Raw genomic sequence first — 24,742 nt, 5'->3', positions numbered from 1 at the left:
GAATTCTAGCTCAAGAAATTTACGAGTATATTTTGCCACAAAATTCCCTTTGGGTATCTCACGTCAAATTTTCATGCTTTTATCTCATAGTTTTGACAAAAAACAATGTCTCACTTGACATTTTTTGAATTCATACATTTTTCTGTGCGGGTAAGCGTCTAGTGTTGAATGGTGAATAACATCGTTTTATGACGAGACATTAAATCTGGTGTGTGTAGCCAATACCGCCAGGAACTCGACACGACTTTTCACTTCGTGTTTCGTATAAAGTTTATACTATAAGCAATATGTCTTCACCGTTTGTCACCCTTTCTATAGCCTGCCATCGCCCCTCCGAGTCCTTGTTATTGATCATTCTAGAGATAGATCTACAGGTAAACAGGAGCACATTGTGTCTCAGTATTGAGATAAATATTTTTTGATTCAATCTGAAAGGGAGTTGAAATTAATGTAAAAAATTTTAAAAAGATGAATTTTGGCTTTCTATGGTTGTGAAACATTCTTAAATTATCACTTGCAAATTGATTTTCACTTCTATTTTAAAATCCAACAGATCATGTCATATTATATGCATATAGGATACATCGATGGGTCTCAATAATAAGGAATTCTCTAGTTTAAAAACTGGAATCATTAAAAAGAAGTATCAGATCGAAATGACCCGCTTACAGCAGTAGTAAGTTTCAAAAGAACACCGGTGAACATACACTGAGAAAAAAATCCCAGAAAAATGACTGTGCTCGACACGGGAATGCAAGTGCAAAATGTTTTTATCGGAAAATTTATCGATGCGGCTAGGAACAACTGTACACCTACATCAGCACACCAGGCTTATTTACAGGAAATTAAAGATTTTTTGACATTTTCATCGGTGAATTTTCCTATACGGCACAGTAAAAGTTCTGAGGCTAAGAAGCATTACTGCGAACTCAAAGAAAAAATGATTGACATAATATGAGCCAGTACTGTGCAAATTGCCACACGCCTGTTTGCTGTTGCGAGATTTTTACTGGGCTATGAATATCCACGACATCGTCTGATTTGGGATAAAACAATTGCCGATGTCCACCGATTACTACCGGACGTTACCCAACGTGCAAAAGCAAGGAAATAATCTGAGTTCAATATGTTATTCTATTTGCATTTAACTTACCCATACTTTATTAACCAATTCTATGTTTTACCAGTATAAATTTATTGAAGAGGATATTTTATTTGGGATGAAGTTTTTAAAACATACCGTGAAACCTCTGAGACTTTTACTCATCTACATCTGTTGTTTTCTCCCATTGAAATCTCGGCAATTTTTCAGTTTTTAATCGAAAATCATTCATTTGATGTTAAATGAGTCTATGTGGCAAAATTTATATTTAAGAAGTGGTTGTAAAAAAAAATTGAATAAATTTTAATTTTTCAAAAGATAATATATGTCTTTTGGTGTCTATTCCCCTTCTTTCCTCTCCATTGATACAATTAATTGCTGAATCGTTTTGTTTCATAGGCAAATAATTATTCTCTACAGCCAATTTAAAAATTCGAGCGGAAAGGCATGTTTTTTACTCAGCCGATAAGGACTTTCTTCTTGTGACGATGGAAAAATTGATATGGACTTGCTAAATTTTTGCTCGGCCAATAAGGAAATTTCCTAACACGAGCGCAGTAATTTTTCTTCGGCTGTGATACAGTTTTCCTGTATCTCGCTTGGTAAAAATCAGTGTTAAAGACATGACTTTTTTTATCTGGCTGGGTAAAAATAAAGGTTAAGGGTATGACTTTTTCTCGTGCGTGTCCTTTGCACCCCGATTCCCGATGAGCACAGTAATTTTTCCCGAACTTCTGCAACAAAAGTTCATTGAAATTTTTCTCTGTGTACTCTTGTGTGTGATGTCGGTGAATTTATCAGTCGGCTGCATTGCAAATAATACGGAATATATGAGCAGTGTATTAAGTTAATGGTTCCCGCATTCTACTTATTTACCCATTCAATGATGCCAATAAATCGATGACATATTTCTGACGATTCTTGCGATTCTTGCGATAATTAATTTGAAACCATTAGTTAATTCGTTATAAAAACAAGAATTTTCGAGTTGTCGTGTAATTATCCCTGAATTTTTTCCTCTGTGGACAGCAGAAGGGATGTGGCAAGAAACACGGAAAGAGGGGCACGTAAAAAGTGTAGAAGAGGTTCAGAGAGGACGGGTACTCCCATGAATTATCCAAGAGACTCGTCGCACCAAAAAAGTTGAATTCCTCTTTTGAAGCAACCGGTCGCATCACACGAATTCTCTACTTTTATGTAGCTTTTCGTTTCTAACGGTCAACCGCCAAGTCTTCATCCATTCTCCTTTCAAGCACTAACACAACATATTGACGTTAAAAAGAAATACAAAATACGCATTTTGAGAGACCACTAAAATCGATCAAACGAGAGTGATGAACCGGCGTTTAGATTGTTCCATTTTTTCCTTCCCCACCGCTCCAATCGATTATTAATTAGTTAAGAAATAATTAAAAGCTTGCAACGAAAAAATGCGGTCTCTAAATTGGGGAGAAAAAGTTCAACACACCCTGCAATCACTCTTCTCCAATCTTCTGTACAGTCCCTCTGATTTCCCTCCGAAAATCATTTTCACCCTGTACTTTCGGAAATTTTCCCCAGGTTGTAATCTAGAATTGCACAGTCTTGAATAATAAAAAAGTCCGAATCGTTATTCTCTTTTCCTTTGAGAGAAATTTAAATGTTTCTACTTGAGTGTAATGGTGTACCTTTCCGGCGAAAAGTGACGAATAACTCGTGATATATGTGAAAACAGTTTTGTTCGGCGGTACTTTTCCGCACATGTGTCGAAAAATGCTATTTTTCGCTCAGTGTAAATCTACACTTGTGTATTTTGACGGCATCCGCCGGACTGAATGCGTATGAAGAGCTATTGTAGTGACTTTACAGTGTAAACACGTACTGGACAGTCTATCGATAGTTTATTACGTCGAATAGATCCTGGGTATCGTGTTGATATACACCGAACTAAGCACCTCGTCATCGTGTTGATATATACACCACCGCATCGATAGATACTTAACGTATGGCGAACACCCCAAACTCGATAATTGTGGACAACATTGGTGGTAACCGGCGAGCCAGGGCCAATGTTGCTTATTAAGCAGCTCAACAAGACCCAGTGTAACTGATTGAAGCGGAATGAATTATGTTGCTTGCATCCCGTCCAGATATTCTCCCGAAAACTCATCCCGTTGAATGCGGCTAAATTTTCGATTTGATTCGATAAGCCGAGTGAACCCTGTGGCTGCACACATCCGGGCGATTTGATTGGAAAAATTGTGGGACAGATTCGGCCAGAGTGCGACATTCTTTTATGGTATTTTTTTCGTCATAATACTGCGTTGAATGGTTTGTGGTTTTTTTTCACCAGTGAAAGCTTAGTCTTTCAGAATAATACGGTGTTGGGCGATGCATTCCTCCGTATAATCGCATTATTTTCCGTTGCAAATGTGTTTCCATTCATTGGGTCTATGGCATTTGTCCATTTTTTTTAAATTCATTTTCCTCTTCGGATGACTGCACTTTTTGATGAATAATTCTAACAATTTTGTGATGAACTTTTGCAGAAAGAGTGGGTGCAATTGTTTCGAAATTCTTCTGTCCACCAGTTTTTATTGCATAGAAAAATGAGTAGATCAACAATATATCACTTTTTATTTTTTCAACTTGAAAATATAAGACCGAGCTGTGCTGTATTGCGGGATTTTTTTTTCTCGCACCATTTATCAAATTATCAATAATGCTTTTTTTTATTATCACAAATGCTTGTTTTACGGAAATATTCTTATCTCGAATAATTCATAAATAAATCCATTATTTAAAAAAATATTCCATTGAATTTATCCCTCGGGTGTTCACGCGCAATTTTTTTCTGATTGAAACAGTTCTCATCGTCATGATCGACTCAAATCCTACACCCATTGTATTATAACCTGCGGATAATGAAATTTCCACCAATCAATTGAGCATTACTAAACACAGGTGCACTAATAATTTAAGTGTATTTGCAGCAAGACTTCAAAGATTTGTCTAAAGCAGAGTCATAGCAAAATACTTTAAACAACCCGATTGGTGTAAAGGAATAATTATATAGGGTCACAGGTGTTCTATCCTCGTGCTAATTTTCGCGATGCAACTCAAACCGATGAATCTATTGCAGTTCATCTTGAGTCTCATCAATAGTTGATATATATATATACATACCGGTGTCCTCATTGGATTCCCTTGGGAATCAGAGAAAGAGAGCAGATGAAAAACACCAGAATCTTCCACTCCTTTTGAGAAAATAATAATGCAAAAAGTATTTGAATACCAGTCATGCTTCTCATATTGCGGCTGCTCCGGTAATCAATCGTTAATCGGAGGGAGTGGAAATAATATGCAAGGGGAGAGGTCCAGACGACGGAAGAAAATAGAGAAAATAGCGGCGACCTTTTCAGTGGGATAAAAATTGCCCCCTTACTTTTCGTAAGATTAATGGACGACGCAACATGGAAAATTAACCAACCACGATGGAGCGTGTTGCAGTGGAATATGCATGCAGGGCTGAAGGAAAGCAAGGAAAAATCGAGGCCGCAAAGGTACAATTACAGAATACTGATTCTTGACAAGGACTTTGATGATGAAATAATCATTCGACGAGGACTTTAATAGATGGATTTTTCAAATTGATCCTTGTCCGGAAAATCCTATCCCATATTTCTCCATGCGCACTGCCAATTTTAATTGATATTAAAAGTAGATTAACGGTTTATTGAATCCATAAAATTGTTGATAAAGAGATTACAGTTATTTATGCATGACTAATGTAATCCGAATGCCGTTGGTGTGAACGTTGAAATTGAACAGTTTGTAATAGGGTTGGAATATTCCGATGAAAATTGTCGTACAGTGATAATGTATTTTGATCAGTCCTCTTTTGTTCATATTTGAACACTGTGGAATATTGGGGAGGAAGAAACAGAGGAGAAATCCAGATATCGAAATAGACAGATCGAAAAGTCAAATGATTTATCGATTGACCGATCAAACCGTCGTCAATATGCAGATGAAACTCATATCATTTGAATTTCAAACATATAATTAACGTGCACAACTATCGGATGGAGGAATCACAAACTTGAAATACTTTGAGATTGCGCGGAGTTCATTTATTAAATTTTCAAAAATAAGTGAGTCTTGGATTTTTCGTAATTGACATTGAGGAATGAATTTATGTGAACCAACTGCTCCTCATTAAACACCAAATTAATTTTATTGTAAATTTTTCTTCATACGGTCTGAAAAGTTATCGTCAACTGACAATGGAATTTCACTGCTAATTGCTATTTTTAAGAGTGCAGCTGATGTGTAAGGCTAGTCGGGGCATACACGTTGTTATAAGTGTAGTCGGGTAGTTTGGGTTTGCTATTATGGATTGCACCACCTGTTACCAACTTTACCCACGAGAATGTATTAGCCTACGGCAAGTATGTACAGGCAAAGGGGGTGGGTACTGGTCAAACTACTAAATCATATTTCATTCCGTACGAAACCATAAACTGGGGTATAACCGAGTGAGTATAGTTGAAATGGGCTGACTAGCAATGCTGAATAGTTATTCCTAATTTCATCATTCGTCCTTTCATTCCTGCTCGCATTTCCTCTTGCACGACGAAATATTTGTCATATGCTTTCATCTGCGATTTCTCTCGCTCTGAGGAGGGGGGCTTTGAATTTCCAACGAGTCTCAGGAACGAATTAACGAGCTGTGGGGATGGTCGAAAGGGTAGAAAAATCCTGGGAAATTACTGGGATTGAAAAAAAAAATGCAGGGAATACTTTATATCGAATCACCACTAATCGCGCAATTTGCAAAGTTATACTGGCGGAGAGGGTTGTATACACAAGCTGGTTGGTTTCTGGCAATCGATTGAGAGGTAATCAGTGGAAAATAAATAATTATTTTCCCTACTGAAGGGGATTTTTATTGGGTGATTGCAGCGTTTCGTTTAACTCAGGGAATTAAAATTACACCGATGCCGCCGATAATGATATAAAGTGATATAAACACAGTATACCAACGTAAAGATTGATTTATCACTTTTACGAAATTCCAACGTCGGACAGATGAAGGATGAGGTGGAGTAATGGGAGCAGAGGGTGATGCCCAGGAGAGGGAAATGGAGAACATTGAAGATAGAGTGAAACGAAGAATGGGAAAAAGGGTGAAAAAAGGGTGAGGAATAAGAGACGAGACGAGTCGCCATTCCGTTCGTTTGGGAGTGAGTGGTGGGGCAGACACGGCGAGAGAGTTGGACAGTGACTTTCCACTTTTGATTTATCACTCCAACTCTTATTTTTCCGTGGTATATATTAAAACCCGTTGTTCCGCCCATTTAACTTTGCTTTCTCGTTGTTTCTGATTGATGATTGGCCTTCACACGTACGCACGTGTATGAAGCTGCCTCTTTTTCATTTTTTTCCCAACTTTTTGGAAATATTTCAGTCTTTTCTGAGTGATATTGATCATGCGGATGGATTAGTCGATTTTTAGTTTTGCTGAGTATACTCTTCAGATTTTCAAGAGACAAAATTAAATCTCATCACTGATCGTTCTTCATTAAATTTAAAAATTGTTTAAAACAATTCCTTAGTAAGAAAATCAGTGAACATTTCTGATTGGTACGAGTAAACGGATTTACCTTTATTGAATAAATAAGATATTTGGGTTTAAGAAGCATTTTCTATGCGTCGTTTTTATGATAGAAAAAAGGTGAAAAAAAAAACGATAAAATATACAAAATTCTTCAACAGTTGGAGTGGAAAGTATTAATCTCCAAGGATCAGGATAAATTTGAGGCCAAACGAATGAAAAATTTTAATGCATGACAACTCTATAAAAATATTCCTGGGATATTTATGAAATGGTGAACACAGAAAGACCTGTAGTTATTCTTCCGATAAATTCCGTGACAGAATCGTTGAGACCCACTTCGAGGTGTGAACCCGGTAATTTTTCAGCGATTTTTTTTCCGTGAGGTTAAGAACCTTTTTTTCTCTTGTTGCAGTGTCTACACCACCGAGCACAAGCCCCGGTCCGTTGACCACAGAGCCATTGCGAAAAGGTGAGCGAAGTGGAAGGAAAAGATATAGAGTACATAAACCACCTCAGAAAAATCTCCGGGGTGTTATTAACAGTAATATTTTATTATATATATATCCCTTTTTTTATCCTTTTACCATCAGGTTGGGACGTATTGACAGAGCTGAACAATTCGATAGACGGCTACCCGAGTTCGTTGACTTTTCATAATGGGAAAACATCGAAGACGGGTGAGGAATACTATTTACTCATGTACTTATCTTTTTTTATTCTTATCGACAGAGAGTTACGATAGATGCCACCTCTTCATTAAAAATTTATATTTCAACATCCATAGGATCGTTTTTGGGGCGAGATCTTAGCCAGGCCATGAATTAAAAAGAGTATAGAGTTACACTCATCATGACCTCAAGCAGTGCACTGCGATTCGTTGAAATTCAGTCGCGGAAAGATAATCAGCAGTCGCATTGGCTGATATTCTCTAGTTTTCTATCGTTATCACTCTAAATAGCACACAACAATCGTATTACACTGAGAAGTGAATCCCGAAAAAAACATCGCTGGAAAAAATATCCCCGGAAAAAACATCCTCGGAAAAAAAATCTCCGAACAAAATATCCCCAAGAAAAATCTTAATTAGAAAACGTGGGTTCAATTCCCCATGGAATTGCATCATCTCTTTTCCTTGCAAATTTTTATTTAATGGACTGTTACGACACATTTTCGCTTAAATATTTCATAATAATTATCAAATATATAACGCAAAACTATGTCCATTAGCTTCTCCGGTTTTAAGCCTACCTTCCGGAAATAGCTTGGGATCGGAGTAAATGCCTAAAGGAATTGAAATAAGACATCAAGAGAACTTTGATTATGAATTTAATTCCCCTTCTAATACATGGAAATCTAAACTACCAAATTCGGTCCCTTAAATAATTGGAAAATTTAACTTTTCAGAATTTCAATCACATTTATTTGAAAAAAAAATTCTTTGAGGGGTTGAAATTGAACCTTAAGGGAGCGAATTTCGTAGGAACAAGAGGTTTTTAAATGACAATATTGATCGAGTTTCCCTTTCTTATCTTTCTTTTTCTTTCGCTCTTTTTTTTATACTTTATACGTTAGTATGATTTTATTAGTTTGGGAATGAACCTTTTTAAGAAAAATTACGAATTCAAGAGCATTGATTCAGGTAGGTCTCTGGAATATTCGGCCCTTTTTTTCTTTCCTTCCTTCAGGGAAAAAGGTTGAATTAATTAATTGTTTATTTTAAATCGCGAAAATTATTAGAAGTTGTATTGATTAATACTTCGGAATTTTTGATAATTAAAAAATCGCCAATAATTGAGATTTTATTAATTAATCATTCGGAATTGTTAATGAAATAAAATGGCAAAATAATTAATTAATGATTCGGCGTTTCTAATAAATAGAAATCACAAAATGTTTTCAATTCTAATTTAATTAATAATTCGGAGATAAATCCAATGATCACAAAATTATTTAATTCATGTTAAGTAATCATTCGAAAATTCGAATAAATGAAAAATCTAAATCACAAATAATGAAATTTTAATTTAATCGATGAATTTAAAAATAATTTCAAATCGCAAAATAATAATTTAAATAACCTTCCGAACGTTTCCATTTATACGCGCACTGTTTACTTATTAATAATAATTAATTTTACGAACCTTTAATCTTCCTTGGTTAATTTATTTAATAATCTTCCGTTGTTAGATCTTCCCGTTGTCCTTTAATCTTCCCAGGTGAATGATATCCTTCTTCTTTCTGTGGTGTTCTGAGGTGAATCCTTGTAGCTGTGTGTGGGTCCTGCTATGATTGGGCCATGGGTCGTGGTGTAATTGATTCCCCTTTCATAATTAAAGTTGAGTATGTCAGGTCCCTATTCCGGATTAATCCTTATAAAATCCTGAATACACGTTCCATTTTGCACCACTCCTATACTTGTATAGATTTTGAAAGTTTTAATCTTTTGCATGTCCAAGCGGAACTGACTGGTCAGTATCTTTGACGACGCCTTTAGAACCAATTATTAATTGGTGTATGTTAATTCATACACCAATTAATAATTGTATGGGGGTGGGGAATCATGATGCCCATGCATTTTTTTGAAGGAAGGGGAGCAATTTTTGCTTGGGAAATTGGACGCACGGGTAATGTGGGTGCGAAGAGATTGGGAAGGGGGGGTAGGTTGTGTAATGCACTCATTGGCGCGGGAGGAGGTTGACGAGGATTTCGGGGTATGAGGTAAGGGTCTAGGGATTCGTTTGGAGACAGTCGTACGACTGTTTTTAAGGGTAACTTGATACCAAGGGTGATACGCCCCATTGGTAATGTATTTCTTCTATTGTCTAACCTGAGAACCTTAAGAACCTTTAAATGAACATTCTCATGTTGAAATGCCCACTTGTTTTATTTTTTGTAAAACAAGTATTGGAATTTTCAATTTGATCCCTTTTTTTTAGTAACTATTATTTATTTAAATTAATAATTATTTATTAATTATTATTGTTCTACTGGTTCTACTGGAAATTCATTTTTCAATAGTATTTAACAATAATTTTGTACGTCCTGACGTAACAGTATTTTATCGGAAGTTGGGCGGGTGGAGGGGCGTCAAACCCCGCCATTCGGCTTCTCCCCTGGATTCCCCCATTTTGCAGTCCTTAGGCACAAAAAGACAGAAGAGCAACGGGGATGAAACGCGTGACCGGGGGGATATTTATTCCGGAGATATTTTTTCTGGGGATATTTTTTCCGCTACTGCTGAGAAATAACATCCCATTAAAAATAACAAACGCAGAGAACAGGAAAATCGATATCTAAGTAAACACAATAAATAGAAGACTGGGCAAGCCACAATTCCACAAATCAAATGCAGGACAAAAGCAAAGGATCAAAATGTTGTCATAAGCCAACGAAAGGGCGAATAAGAATTGAATGATTGTGATGTTTTGAGTGTCTGCTATTTCTATTAATAACATTTTCCACTGCGATATTCAGAAGGTATAACATTATTACCAATAATATTTTCCATTATGATATTGTGATGTAATATTTTTATTCTGTGTTACGTAGAGTGGCCGTCATATTCTATTCACTTTCCGCGAAATTTCGAATGTTCTAATGCTGTTTCATAAATTAGAGACTTACAACGGGTGAAGATTTCGTATGGACAATGAAAAAAAAATCAAAATCAAGATCGTTAATCAGAAGATGGAAACCCATGCAATCCAATATATAATCACTAGAATGGCGTGGTGGACCTGAACTAGAGATTTACCAAATTTTCAACAGCTTGTATATAGTTTTTACACATTTTCCGAGGAAGATGTCGAACAATGCTTAACTGGTATATAAAAGTTTCCATATTCTGGGGAATTTGGTGTATAGTATAATGACAAGCACAGGGTTCGCCATGTGGCTTTGAGGCAATTGGGGCGCGCCCACCTTAAACGACACAAGAAAGTTCAGCTCTAAGTACAGAGCCCAAGTGGATAGGCGACAGAGAGGGGTGAGATTGGGAGGATCATGGGGTTGGGGGTTGAAGGAAGAGTACAACCGCTGTGAAAAGAGGGAGGAATTCAACCCCGGCTATACTGCTGCGAAGGGAGGAAATGTAACATCAATATTTCATGTATGCTAACACGCCAGAACTAATAATGCTCCAGCCCCGGGAAAGGCCCAAGAATAATATCAGCATCCAGGGTACACACACACACACACCCAAACACTTTGTCTACACACGGCGGGCAACAGTATACCCATGTCTCGCGGTGTATTTATTAACAGTCTGTGTATTTGTAACAAGTCTTTCCTCGCTGTATATGTGCCCCTGGATAATTCCGTGATTGATGAATGCCGATAGCGCGAGAATTTTTTCGTTGATTATTCTATTAGGCGCCCACCGTGCACCTGGGATGCAGCACTCAAAATCTTTATCTGAATTTTTAAGATAATTCATTTGTATTTGTTGATTTTTCATAACTTTTCGGCTATTTTAAATATCGGAAATTCAGTTTGAAGATTTAATTGCCATTAAGATTAAAAGATTATCCACCTGTTCTCTATCTTTTACGAACTGAAAAGTTAATGGAATAGAAGCATCGATTCTTTGCATCGATTATGAGTAGTTTCACACTGAGTATGAAATATTAACTGCGACTGAATGAATATTGAATGCTGAACTAGGTGGAGGTTTTACTTAATTAACAATGGGCAATGCACCGAATAAGACTCACCAATGTAAAGGTTAATAATTGATTTTTCATATACGTCCGTCTAAAACAACACGTATGTCAAGCATCGCTCTTTTTAGTGAAAAAAGTCTTGGTAATTACGTTCGAACTACCCTATTACCAAGCTAATTCCAGAATTAGCCATAAAAAAACTTGATAGATTCCCCTGATTTTCATTACTCTCAAAAAATATAAAAACTTATAATTTGACTTCGCCACCATCACTCCCACATCACTCCAAACTTTAATAACAACAAAAAAGTTTAAACGTCAAAGTGAAAACCTATTAATATTCCTAAATGCCCCCCCTCGAACTTTTTATCCACTTCCTCATCTCTTTGAAGTAATTTTTTATAACCCAAACACGTGGAGCAATATTACTGAGGCAAGGAAATATGAAAAGGTGAACATGGTAGAGTGTGAAGACAACAGGGAAGTACAAGCGGGTGGATTGCACTTACAAATTACTACTACGACGAAGAATCTCGGTGTAAGTCGGTATCCGCTGGAGAAACGGCTTTCACTGCACGGGACTCCCTTTGGCCGCTGGTGTAGAGTGCAAGAGAAGAAAGAGGCGAGAAAGGGATAGGAGGAGGCTTGTAATTGGCTCAACATCTGCGGTCTTCGGGGTGCCATTAATGTTTGCTCCCTCGTGTGATTCCCTCTCATAACCCCATCCACCCTTCTCATTCGCTCACCATGCACCCATTCTCCGATTCAACCCCAAATTTCATCCCCGCTGTCCGCAAAGAGACTAACTACACTTACTATTCCCACGTACGTATTTCACGCACGACACTCACAATATCACAATCAATATCACCGAAATTTACCGTTCAATCCATTATAGACTTCGAGAGTAATTTTCGGGCAGAGTGGCATGATAATTTTTTATTTCATTCAATATATAATTAATTTCATGTGCAAAGTGGGAAAGTAAACGAAGTGAAATTTTACAACACTATTTAAAACATTATGTGAACTACATCAATTCATATGTTCGGAAATGATCATACATGGACAAAATCAACAATTTATGTTAAGAGTGAATGAGGCAATTCAATTAAACCAATACAAATATCATAGTACTGAAAGAGCAGTTAATTGGAAAATTCATATTACTTAGTACTTAGGTTCAATCAACCCAAAATATAAACAGACATTGGGGGAAATAATATTAATGTGACATTATTATATCAGTGATTTCTGGCAATACCACACGTCTCGCGCAAACCACTTGTCGGTGCATTGTTACGTCTTCTGTTGACATTTATCTCTTCTAACAGCATCAGTGATTACAGTGATAACGTAATTATGATCCTTGAGCGGATTCATTATTGTTGAACGTCAATAGCGTGTTAGTGTACATTCATTAGAACCGGTAATCCTTGGCAATAGTGTTAAATAACATGGAATTATGTAGACTTCCCTTCCGTGCTATCGGACATAACAGCGTAATAATAACTGTTTAATCGAGTATTAGTGAGCGAAGCAATTTTAATTACTGCACAATAAGGCACACGTCCCCATGGGGACTTCACTTTCCACATTCACCGATGTCGCGCTTCAAGCTAATAGTATTAATAGTAATCCTTGGCGCGGCAGGAGTGCTAGTTTTTAGCTATTTCCTCACAGAATCGGTATAATTTATACTTCCAATTATAGTTTTCTCTTGACTCATCCAATTTACAGTGGAATTAGGATTAAAATTCTAAGCTCTACCTGAAAGTCTGCGACATCTAAAATTAGCGAGAGTAATGGAAATTCGGTTGATTGTCATGAATTTTTTAGCGATAGGCCATTTAGCAAATTTACTCATATATTTTCAAAGTAAATGATAACGATGCCGAGCTTGATAATTTATTATTGAAAATAAAAGAATAACCAGCAATATGATACAGACCGTTAACATGAAAATCACCTGACAAGATCTAACCGCTCACTTCTGGACGTTGGTAGATGGATTGAGGCGTTGTGTCCCTTGGACAAACCGAGTTAACCTCATACCAGTGGCACAACAATGGTTTAGACTGGATAATCGAGGTTAGCTAGTCACTGCCCCGATTACCCCCTGGGTGGATAGGGCACCCATTCTCACACGGGCACTTCCACATGACACATGTACCAAGGGGCATTGCGCGAGCGCATATAACACTGTCACTGGATTATGTTTGGCCAAAATTTGCATGGGTCTCTTAACCCATTGCGCGTTGTAGACAGTACACAGAATTCTGAGGTACTCCTGGCTCTCTAACAACACAGTACGCCTAGCTACATGCACTCATGTGCTTGCGCTTGATCGCCAATTATCGTGCCCGAAATGAGAAGCTATTGTTTGACACGATCCCGGCCGCTTGAATCGAGTGAATCGAATTCTCGTGGTGGATGGTTGAATGAAGGGCCTCAATTATGGGTATCAAAGTAATCGATTGTTGGGGCTGAGTAAAAGTGTTTGAGATGATGGGGGGTCGCTGACGCGGGAGATGAGGTTAGAGGGTATGTACTGACAATCAACAAACTCGATCGGGTAATGGAGGGTATGTACGAGAAATTGGGTTGACTAATGCTGAATTGACAGATATGGGGCGCTGATGATGATGGTGATGATAATGATGATGCGGGGGCTGTGGCTAGTTCGGGGGCAAGTGGTGGAGTACCTAATGAGACCAATTTAATGAGCGAAATGGTCAGTATATTTATTGTTCGGAGGGAGGAATCTTATTGCGGATGAAGATTTGTTTTATGATGAAGAGATTCCTAGCTCACTCGGAACAAATTTCGTAATTCTTGCTGGAATAAATAAATATATAAATAATTTTATTAGCTTAACTTAATATATTTGATATATACCTTCATGATCGAATGGATAATGAATTGAAATTCATCGGACGCGAAATATTGCACGGCTAACATCCTTACGCACCCTTTATATTCTTATACCTACAAATAAATATTAAATTTCAAGTAATTTCCGGTAAACATTATAATATCATCTCCAGAGAATAAATTCATTTCACTCAACTCCCTCCAACAATTACCGCTTCCTCCGAAACCCAATGGACTTCTCCAGGAGAACCGGAGATGAGTTTTTAAATTTTTCCGCGAGTTCCGAAAGAGTGCACGAGTAAAACTGAATATTGGATAACAGCGTAGATGGTCGGATTTCCGAAACGACGTCAAAACTGGTGAGGAACTTACTCGTCGACTAAAGTACCACATCCCACTTGCACTTGCTCCAAGCACCGGAAGTGGTTAAGAGAATTGTGTTTGCATTAAGTTTGCATCCGCGTTACCTTGAGGGGCGTCGTACTGCGTCGCTGGCTCTCGACGTTACGAGAGGCGTAAGCATCTTGGGTCAAGGGTTATTCTGGTGGTTGTACAACTAAGTGCCCTTTTGTCCTCTCCCTCATGCTCTGCCAAGTTAATTCATAATCAGTGTCTCAAGCTACCACACGAATGATTAGTTCCATAAACCCAGTGCAAAATCCACAATAAAATTATCTAAACACTGCGCAGTAAATAAATATGGCCTCTTTTGGGCGATAAAAAATCAGTACCCTGAGGACATTTCCAAAATTGAGGTTAAATCTGCTGCGAAAAAAAATTTATATTTTGAAAAATATATATTCAAAAAATACATGAATCCATATTTTAAAAATAATGGTCTTCATTCAGAGATAATTTAAGTATTAATAGTTAAAATTTATTTGTCTCCTGAAGCAAGTGGAAACTTTCCCTTTGCACCAAGTCTGACCATTCGCTGGTGTTTTCTACTTGCAGGAAAATCCCAGTTGAATCTCAACGAAGTCGACAAATCAGAACGAAAATCTAACAACGGGGATAGAAATGGCAATTACAAATGGACATCTGACAATGGTAAGAATATTTATCCCTCGACATTAAAAATTCCATTAAAAAAAAAATGCTATTCACCCCATAAATGATGTAATTCCAACAACACTTGCTCACCATTAATTGCCTGATAGCCCCACGTTTTCCATCCCGATCATGGACCAAAACTTTCACCACAATGCGCGAGTCGTGATGAGAAATTTAGGTGAGAAAGCACTGGTGAGAGTTTGCCTGAAGAAAAGTACGAATGCCCCATAAGAAAACGAATGCAGTGGCTTAATCGGGCTTCCTGACAACTTCAACTTCCAAGTTTCCATTTGTCTGTCTACCTCGCCTATCCAACTTGCCCCCTTTTCCCCCTTTTCCCTCTTCTCATTCACCCGACAAACTACGAGCGAGTGGTTAAGAAATTCAGGAGGATCCTTCAGCCTCTGCCAGCGTTTCATCCGCATCTGCAAACATCTTAAAACCCTCGGTAACCCACAAGTTATAAAATTCGAGGATCAATAACCACGAGGCACAATGTAATCTCTGACAATTGCATTCATATCTTCGACAACTTTTGAGGGCATAAAGCATTAAGACCCAATTCCTTGTCGAACGAGAATTCTGCAATTTCTCACTTTCCAACAAATTCACTTTCATATTACATGAGGATGTAAATTACTTAGAAGCGTTCATTCTCAAGACTTGAAAATCCCCAGGAGGCATCGAGGGATATTGGACATTTTGCTCCTTGGTCATAGTCGCTGCTTCCACGATATAGCAATTTCGCTGGAAATAAAATTTCCATAATGGTAGAATGCACGCAAGCCCTAGTTTCCCCGGGGTTATCGTGGTTGTCTGTCTTGAACTCAGGTGCTATTCTTCAGGGAAAAAATGGCTTGGAGAAACCTGGCTAACACGGCGACGGGACGTTTCACTGTCGTCGGACCTCCTACTGACTTTTTGCCTCACATCACTTCTTATTTTATCCGTCTTTCTACTCTGCTATCTCAATGAATATTGTTTATATATTTTAAGGTTCATCGCTGCAACAGCACATGATTTTCTCTCGTGTTCGTTTGAAATCTCCAGATAAAACTCCAATCATAAACAATGATTGATTCTCAATTCTTATTCGCTGACGCCATCCCATAAATTTGAATAGATTATTGTTATATTTTATGAGCCAATTATTAACTCGCCCCCAGTTTCTAGTGCTTTTCCAGTACCTGAATTTTCAGATAATTTCCTTTCTATGTCCGCAAATACTGAAATTCTCAAATATCGTGGATGTCTCTCCATTCTGATAAATAAGGCTAATTATGAGTGACACTCGCTCAATAGAATCATTATGAATCAAGCGAGATGCAAGGGTACGCTCATAAACGATCTAATTGTGGTGAAACTTTTGAAAGAGTTTGAAATCGCATTGTGTCTGAGTCTCCTCTCAACAGGAGCAGGAATAAAAAAATGGGAATAGGGAAAAGGGATGAAATAAAAATGAAAGGAAAAGAAAGTTAAAAAAGAATAACTGAGGTAGCTCACGAGGGGGTGAGGAAAGGCAGACAGAGAAAAGTTGCGGAGCATGAAAGTCCCGGGGGATGCCTGAGGGTTGGAGCCTCTCGCTCCTCTCGCTCCTCTCGCTCCTCATTCTTCTCCCTCTTTTTAGTCTCAACTCACTTGCAGAATACGAGGGCAAAGACGAGACGCCATTACCAAAGCTTGGCGCGCCTGATCGTTGTTTCTGATTCATAATTAGAGATGAGGTTGAGAAAGCTGACGTTGTTGTCAATAACACCATGAGTTTGGGAAGAATTACTCAGGATCACTCCGGATCACTCCAGAGGGCATGTCGATGACTTTCACGAGAAGAATATTTCACCAAACAATATACATTTCCTAAACACCCCCTAACAATTCTTTAATGATGGTAATAACGAAAAATTAAAAATTAATTTCTATTATGAAAATTATTGCAAAATAATCTTCTGTTTCAGGTGGAGCTGTTAGCTTATCGCGAGTAACATCAGGACTGCTTACAGTGACATTTATTTCAACGTGGATCATCCGATAAATAAGCATCAATGTTTCTTCCGTGGTGAATGCAATCGCTTGAGAACATTGGGTGTCGGTTGAACGATAATTTATAGAGAGAATTAGGAAACAAGATGACAAGACTGAGACTGTGTAGTTAGCGCTGTTTGAACGTGAATAAAAAGGTTGTGAATGAATGTTGAGGGATATAATGTAAGTCGTGCCAACAGCAATGTCAGGGTCAACACATCGTTTCTGGAGTGGAAGAGATATTGTCAGTGAGGTAATGTCAAGAAGTTACAATTATGTAGTAGAATTAATTAGAAGGCAGAGACACTTGGGAAGAATTGTTGGCAGCAAATGCAACGATCTTCGCTTTTGGTGTAATATGTTGCAAGTCTCGTTGTCGAGATACGTTGAAAACGGAAAGAGAGGAGAATATATAATGTATATGCATTTGTGGTTTAATGGAAAACGTTATGGGTCGAGCGTTGTTTTTTTTTTTCAAATTGTTTTGTGATACATTGGGCAAACTATAATGAGAAGAGTTGTTTCATGCAGTGTTCTGATTTTTTTTTCTTCTGAAAACAATATCTCAAATCATTATTATGTCATGCGAACGTGATATTATACTCCTACGATGAAGAATGAATTACATTATGGAGACACAGGTGAAATTTCTATTTCGAAATTACAGACCAAAAAACATCCGAGTTTGCTTCACTAGTCTACAGATTAAACACAACTTATCATAATGATAACAGAAACACAAATTCTTTCGTTTAATTGGAGAGTCCGCCCCTTTCTAGTTTCATCACTGTCCTTTTCTCAATACCAAGAACACTGAGCATTTCTCTACTTGGTGAAATAGGAGCGAAAAAACTGAAGGAGAAATTAATTTCTCTTTGCGCACTGCTACCAACATTTTCCAAAGTTTCTCTCACATTCGCAAATATCGAAATTTCATACAGCTTGCTCTTCTCATCTTCCAATATTCATCCTATCCCTCCGTTACGCTCGAGTTTTTGTAAAATGCACTCTGGACCCATCTGCATGCTTGAGATTAAAACGTCAGATTCGCTTCACCGATGCGCCCTTAACTCCTTCATCGACTTTTTCCCTGGGTCGAAGAGAACTCGGAACTGAGAGACTCGCTGAGGAACCAAAGAAAATGTACAAGAGGAGAAAGATTAATGTTTGATCAAAATATAGCACAAACTCTTGAAATTTTAAAAACGAAAATTATCACTGAGCAATTCTCTACATTCGGTTCAGTGGATTCGACTCGTTTTAAAATGGTGCTTTGTCAGCTGGAGCTGATTCTCTCCATGAATTCGCAGAGAAGGATTCATAATCTGATGTATATGGTGGAATTTACTTTACAAACCAGAATTATTGCTGGCGCAAGGAATATAAAAATATACAAATGCGCCAAAAATTATGAAAGTTTATCGACGCTAAATATACGAAAGAATTCACACAATGCAAGCTCAATAAATCCTGCTCATAGCGGAGGATAACAGAAAGTACGAGAGAATAAATAAGGGAAGATTGGATGGAGGTATTGAGCAGGGCCAGAATACTCTCGAGCTTACACTATCTCAGGAAAAAAGTACTAGGAACCATCAGCTCGACGCCTTCTCCTTCATAACTCCTCGACTATAAAATAAAAATACAATCGATCGATATCTCCTAGAACTCGAATGAACAAATGAAATTATCAACGCATCATTGAACTCGATCACCAGATTGTTCATCAAATCAACTTCGTATGAGTTATTTTCGTGAAGCGCCAGGGGACATCCATTATTCAGTAAAGTAGTTTTAGCTAAGTGCAACAGGTGCGTTCGTACGGTGAAACAACAAGGAGTCCATCTGCATCGGATTAGAGAAAAGGTTCCCAGAAGAGGAACGTCAACAGCTAGTGACTTGACATGAGGGACAATAATTCGCCCAGTGAGTGCACAAACCGACTAAAGCTACAGAAAGTTATTTAGCCCAGGAGCTGTCTTCCGGGAAAGTTAATAGCCATTTCATGTAATTCATCTGGAAAAGTTAATGAATTGTCCAATACCGAAGAAATTAATCTTAGCCCGAAAAAGTTATAAATGAGAAGCTCTCTCCGAAGTTCACTCTCCCCTGCTTCTTTCAGTTATAGAGGCGCGATAAATATTCTATTAAAAACAATATCTAATAGAATAATGAGATATTTCATGGGCATTTTTGTAATTTGTGTAATTATTTTCGCAATTTAGTTGCAATATTATTGCAATGCAACTGGTTGTGATTTATTTTTTGATTTATGTAGAATAAATAATCACCGCGATGAAGGACATCTTGTGGGTCCCGGAGCGTTAACAGGAACGAAAGTTCATTCATCTTCTTTTATTTTTTCCTTTGAGTAACTTAATCAGACTCTTTCAATAACCGTAAATGGCTTAGGGATTTGAATAGATTTCCGCAACTCAACTAATTGAAATGGAAAATTTTTATTCTCATCATTTAATTTTACACTAAATTCAAGGAAAATTGCAGCATAAGGAATTTGGATGATAAAAACATTCAAGAGTGTGTGTGATTTGTAGTTCGTGCACGAGAATCACAATTGTTCACTAGTTATCATATTAATGAGTCGAGACAAATTGATGAAAAGAAGTTGAGCATAGAGAACCCTGAAAATAGGAGAAGTGTGTAATGAACGTCGAGAGAATAAGATAGAGAGTGGGAGGGCTTTGGAAGGTCCACTGAAGGCTCAAGGGCTGCTGAAAGCTATCTCGACCAAATAGTTTGCTATCATAGTGCCACGCAGCCACTTCTCTTCCAAGATCAACGATAAACCGACAATCGTCGGATGAAAGAACGGAGTTTAAGGGTCGTAAATCCATAGTGCACGTCACCCGGCAAATCACGGGAGTGATCGGTACAAGAGGGAAATCTATTGAAAAATAAATGAAATTGTAAAAAATGTCATCTTGCTCGATTTGAAATTCAAGCCAGTTGACCAATAATTATCGAGAGAAAATGATATTGTATCCTGTAAATAACGAATTAATTAAGATGAATCGTACGTAGGTGACTACCAGTGTACGCAGCTTTGATGCCTCAGTCCCTCGCTTTGGACAAGAACAATGATAGAGAACTTTTTTAAAAAATGATAAGGATATTTTCAAAAAAAAATCTGACGCATGAAAAACGAATTATGGAGATTGAAAGAGTTTGTAATCAGGAAAATGTTCTTTGGCTCGCCATCAATCGATGGGGATCTCATAATGACGTAGTTGAATTGTCAAGATATTTCTAAGAGCCTTGTAATTTCAAAACCATTGGAAAAGTAATCTACTATTTTCGTCTCATTCTATTTAATTAATTCCTCCATCATTGAAGAGCATTTTTCTGTAATTACAATGTAATTCATATGTACACATACTAACTAAACACCTAGTAATAAAAAAATGAATAAATGTCACTATATTGTATGTTAAGTAAGGTATTAAACACTATATTGTGCTTTGCATCGTTAAGTTGAATGTTGTTACAAAAAAGTGAAAAAATTATGAAAAAAAGTGAATGGAAGATTGATATAAATTTAATCATGTAATAATAAACCCATGAAGCAGCACAAACAGGGTTGAAATTTCAGTCTCTACTCGACAACTCCAATCCACAATTTTCTTTTGCCACCGAACCCCTATCCCTTGATTAGTTGCTCCATCACGTAATTAATACAAAGTGGTCGTGGAAGGATTTAGGGAGGTGGACGTGGAAAACTTTGAGAAATGTTGAACCTGTGTGCTAAATAAGCCATCGAATGAGTGCTTCCATAAGATGATTATCCCATTGAAAACACCTACTATCCCTTCAAAATCTTCAACGAACGGCAGTTTGTGATGTTTTTTTTGTCAGAATAATAAACCAGAGTTGCATCTCTCCGATTTAAAAAATCAATGTTCTGATAAAAACTCGTGATTTTTAATACCCCTTCACACTAAATGTCCTTCGTCGACAAACCTGAATATTTACCATTTGAATGAAAAAAAAAAAATAAAGTAAATCCCAACAATATGGCAATAATACCTCGCAATACCACAAAATTTCCCCTTTCATTCTATTGTGAACCCATTCATTGAGCAAGATCACTCGGTTCAATGAAAATGGCATTTTTATTTTTCATCTCGGCTGACTCTGTTCAATGAAAGAGGATCATTACAGTATATGTTCAGAATCAAAAGATCCAGCCAATTACAACGTTCTCTCCCATAGTCCAGAACCATCGAACCTTTTTTTTGCAGCTGATTAAAAGCCACTGGACCATGCATTCATCTGTGATTAAAACTCCAATATTTCCCCATCCACATTTTTGATGAAATATTAACTTTTCTCCTGTCTTTGATACTGAGAGTCGGAAGTCGAGAGTTTCGATGGTAAAATTATTGACGTCCCCCCGGATTGAAAGTCAAATTGACTTGGATTTAATAACAGTTGGAATACGAATGTAGGTGTAGTTGGATATGCGACTGACGTTATCTTCGGAAAGGGGTGCATACTCGAGGCTGATGCTATCTCTGTGCCAGGAGTGCATGGGTGCAGGGGTGCAGAGGTCCATAGGTGAGTAGCCGCATGGCAAACTTGCGGTAGCTTTAAACTTTCAATAAGCTATTGGGCTTTCGCCTGTACAAATATCTGCGTCTCTCCACCACATGCCGAGTATTAGTATCTTATGTGAATTTTTATTGTGCAACAAACAATTATGGAATGACAAGTGAAAAGGCCAACATAGAAAAATGAATCTGTCGTTTAATCCGGGTCAATGATTTTTTTTGTTTTCCACCGTTGCTAAAAAAAGTGATTTCATTAAAGATTTCCTTTATTCTGCACTAGAATCTTCTATTTTAATCTTCCGCGCCTCATCAAAATATTTTTAGTGCATGGAGTCCGGGAAATGTCAAGATAACGTGAATTTATTGTGCAACTCTCTGCAGTACTTTGAGGGGGTCATCTATATATACACATAGGTATAGATTTTTTTGCAAATTATTGGTTAGTAGTTCGCTAACGAGTTTTCCTGCTTAACGTCGAAGTGCAGATGGAGAGTAAAAGATTGAGATGGGTTCTAGTCACTTATAACGAATACAGTGCAAGGATTAAACACGAACCATGAACGATAGTGGTGGAAAAGTCAGCGTGTAGTGTCGTGTTTACGAGCAAATTCAATTTCCACTCCGTCAAACAGCGTTAACACGCTTCGAGGTCGACTTTACGACTGTTGCAATATACCTTGGACTTTGAAATTTCGTTAAACCCTTTGCAATGTAGTGCAAATGGATTGTCGACTGACGCTATGTAGAACGTTATAGTGTGTGAAATTTCTCTTGCGTTACTTGATCTTCAAGTTTGTTCAATAAATTCATTCACCAGCATAATATTGATTTATGTTTCATAGCTGTAGATTACTCGGTATTCAGATTCGATTGTTGGAGGCAGGGAATCTTCGATTAACAAATTATTATTTTTATCATTTGTGCGCAATGCACGAGTTATAGTGAATATTGTCAGAGGAGTAACCTCGGCCGTAACCCCCACTCTCCGAAATCCCCACTTGTGGCCGTGTTCCCCACCAGTCGAGCCGAACAAAACCGAAGTTACTTCTTTGGTAATATTCAGTATAGCACCAAAATCCAGTAGTTCATCTCTCAAAATTTGATGTTGACTCGATCGACGGTTGATTTTATACATATTCGTGACGTAGATGATAATGAAATATTCAGATAAGAGGAATTCGCCAGGACATGCAAAAATCAAAAATACAAATTTTCATCACGAATTTTTGAAAGTGTTACAGAAGATTTCGCCAGTTCCAAAAAAGTTGGAATTGAAGCTTCGATGAACATCGAGGGATATAGTTCAATAATATCTAAAATTGAAAAAAAAATCCGTTAGTTCGTTAGCGAACGATTGATTAACAAAGCACGTGATCTCACTTTTAACTGCATTCAATCATGATTTAAAAATAGCATATCCGTCTTTTTTGTATTGTCACAAGTGTTTTCACTCAAAATCTCAATTTTGATCATTTTTGCTTCCGAATAGAAGCATTGTAATCGTTCTATTTTTCGATTTCTCAATTTTGCTTGGAAAGGATGTAGAATAGTCTGAAACCTAAAAATACGAAGTTTGACCATCCCGTGTGTATGTGCGGATGTCCATCTGGTGGTCACGTTTTTGAAAATTGTAGAATTAACCGGCTCAAAAAATTCAAAAAAATCGTCATTCCGTCGAATCATTGGTATTAATGACGACTAACTCGGTGCCAAACTTCAGCCCAATCGATCCAGCCGTTTTTCAGAAATTCTCATTAGTTTGTAGATCTAATTTCTGGAATATCTCAAAAACTATTCAACCGATATGATTCTTTTTTCAAAATATTCGTCTTGATGTCAGCTATAGATTTAGATTAGATTTAAGTACGCGGATGGTCGGACTATCCTCCCCACTGCCTCCGAACTCAGATTAGAGTTATTGTAGCTGGGCTTGTTTTATGCACGGACTATATATCCAGCCCGGCCTTTGTTGCCAGATTCGTTGCATCCTTGTTCGCGACTTGATTTGCGGTGGAGAAGGTCCCCACCAGCGCAGTCTCATCGCTGCTAGAGCCGGACCGTCAGATAGGATGTGTGGACTATTCTCTTTTGCTTCATTACAGAATCTGCACCACCCATCCGAGTCCATGCCGATGACTCTGCAATGTTCTTTAAATGTGCCATGTCCTATGAGCAGCCTGATCGTAGTGGCCAGACTTTTCCTGTCCATGGCCAGTAGGTGTTTCGATCTTTCCTTGATGGCGCCAGACATGATTGCCCTGACCTTCCTGCAGGTCTTTGTGTCTTTCCACCACCCCGATTGTTCATGTCGGAGCTTTTCCTTTATGTGGCTTACACCCACGGCATGGGGGACTCCTACTGGCGAAGCCTCGTCCGCATATATTACCACCTACTTCACCAACCCGTCTGTCATTTCGTTGCTGTGGATGTCGTTGTGACCTGGGACCCAGGCAAGGGTTACCTTATTGCTGGTCCCCAATTTTTCTAGGCTCCCCCATGGTTTCCCAGACCAACTTAAAGTCAGCACAGGATTTGAGGAGAGCTTTTATAGGGGCTTGACTATCTCTCCACACAAAAATATGTTTCTTGATTGTCATCCGGGACACCAGAAGCTCTGAGCACTTTTTGATTGCCAAAACTTCCGCTTGGAATGTCAGTTATAACAAGTAATCAAAATGTATATAACAGTTCAAATTTTTCGAGATATTTTAATTTTTCTGTTTTTTGCCAAAAATGCATGTTAGCACTCTCACCTGCGCCAAAATTGATATATCAACTTGGAATTTGATGTACAGTTTCCCCTTTGTACTGGAATATTTGGTATTGAAAATGAGCTCAATCGGATTATTCGTTTAGGAGATAT

The 24,742-nt window shown here is 37.8% G+C and overlaps 1 protein-coding gene across 2 annotated transcripts in view; it reads left to right on the top strand.

Annotated features, from left to right (window-relative positions):
- LOC105265099 (lachesin) overlaps positions 1-20,870 on the top strand; it is a 113,920-nt gene extending 93,050 nt beyond the window's left edge. For both annotated transcript variants that reach the window (XM_011302403.1, XM_011302402.1), the window contains exons 8-11: positions 7,114-7,170; positions 7,292-7,378; positions 15,191-15,286; positions 17,245-20,870. In XM_011302403.1, coding sequence (XP_011300705.1) covers positions 7,114-7,170; positions 7,292-7,378; positions 15,191-15,286; positions 17,245-17,321 — 317 coding nt within the window. In that variant the 3' untranslated portion in view covers positions 17,322-20,870. The remainder of the gene's footprint in view (positions 1-7,113; positions 7,171-7,291; positions 7,379-15,190; positions 15,287-17,244) is intronic.
- Positions 20,871-24,742: the final 3,872 nt, after the last annotated feature.

The sequence above is a fragment of the Fopius arisanus genome, unplaced genomic scaffold (assembly GCF_000806365.1).
Source record: "Fopius arisanus strain USDA-PBARC FA_bdor unplaced genomic scaffold, ASM80636v1 scaffold00027, whole genome shotgun sequence".
Taxonomy (NCBI): domain Eukaryota; kingdom Metazoa; phylum Arthropoda; class Insecta; order Hymenoptera; family Braconidae; genus Fopius; species Fopius arisanus.
Note: the sequence above shows the minus strand (reverse complement) of the source record. Positions and strands in the feature narration are given on the sequence as shown.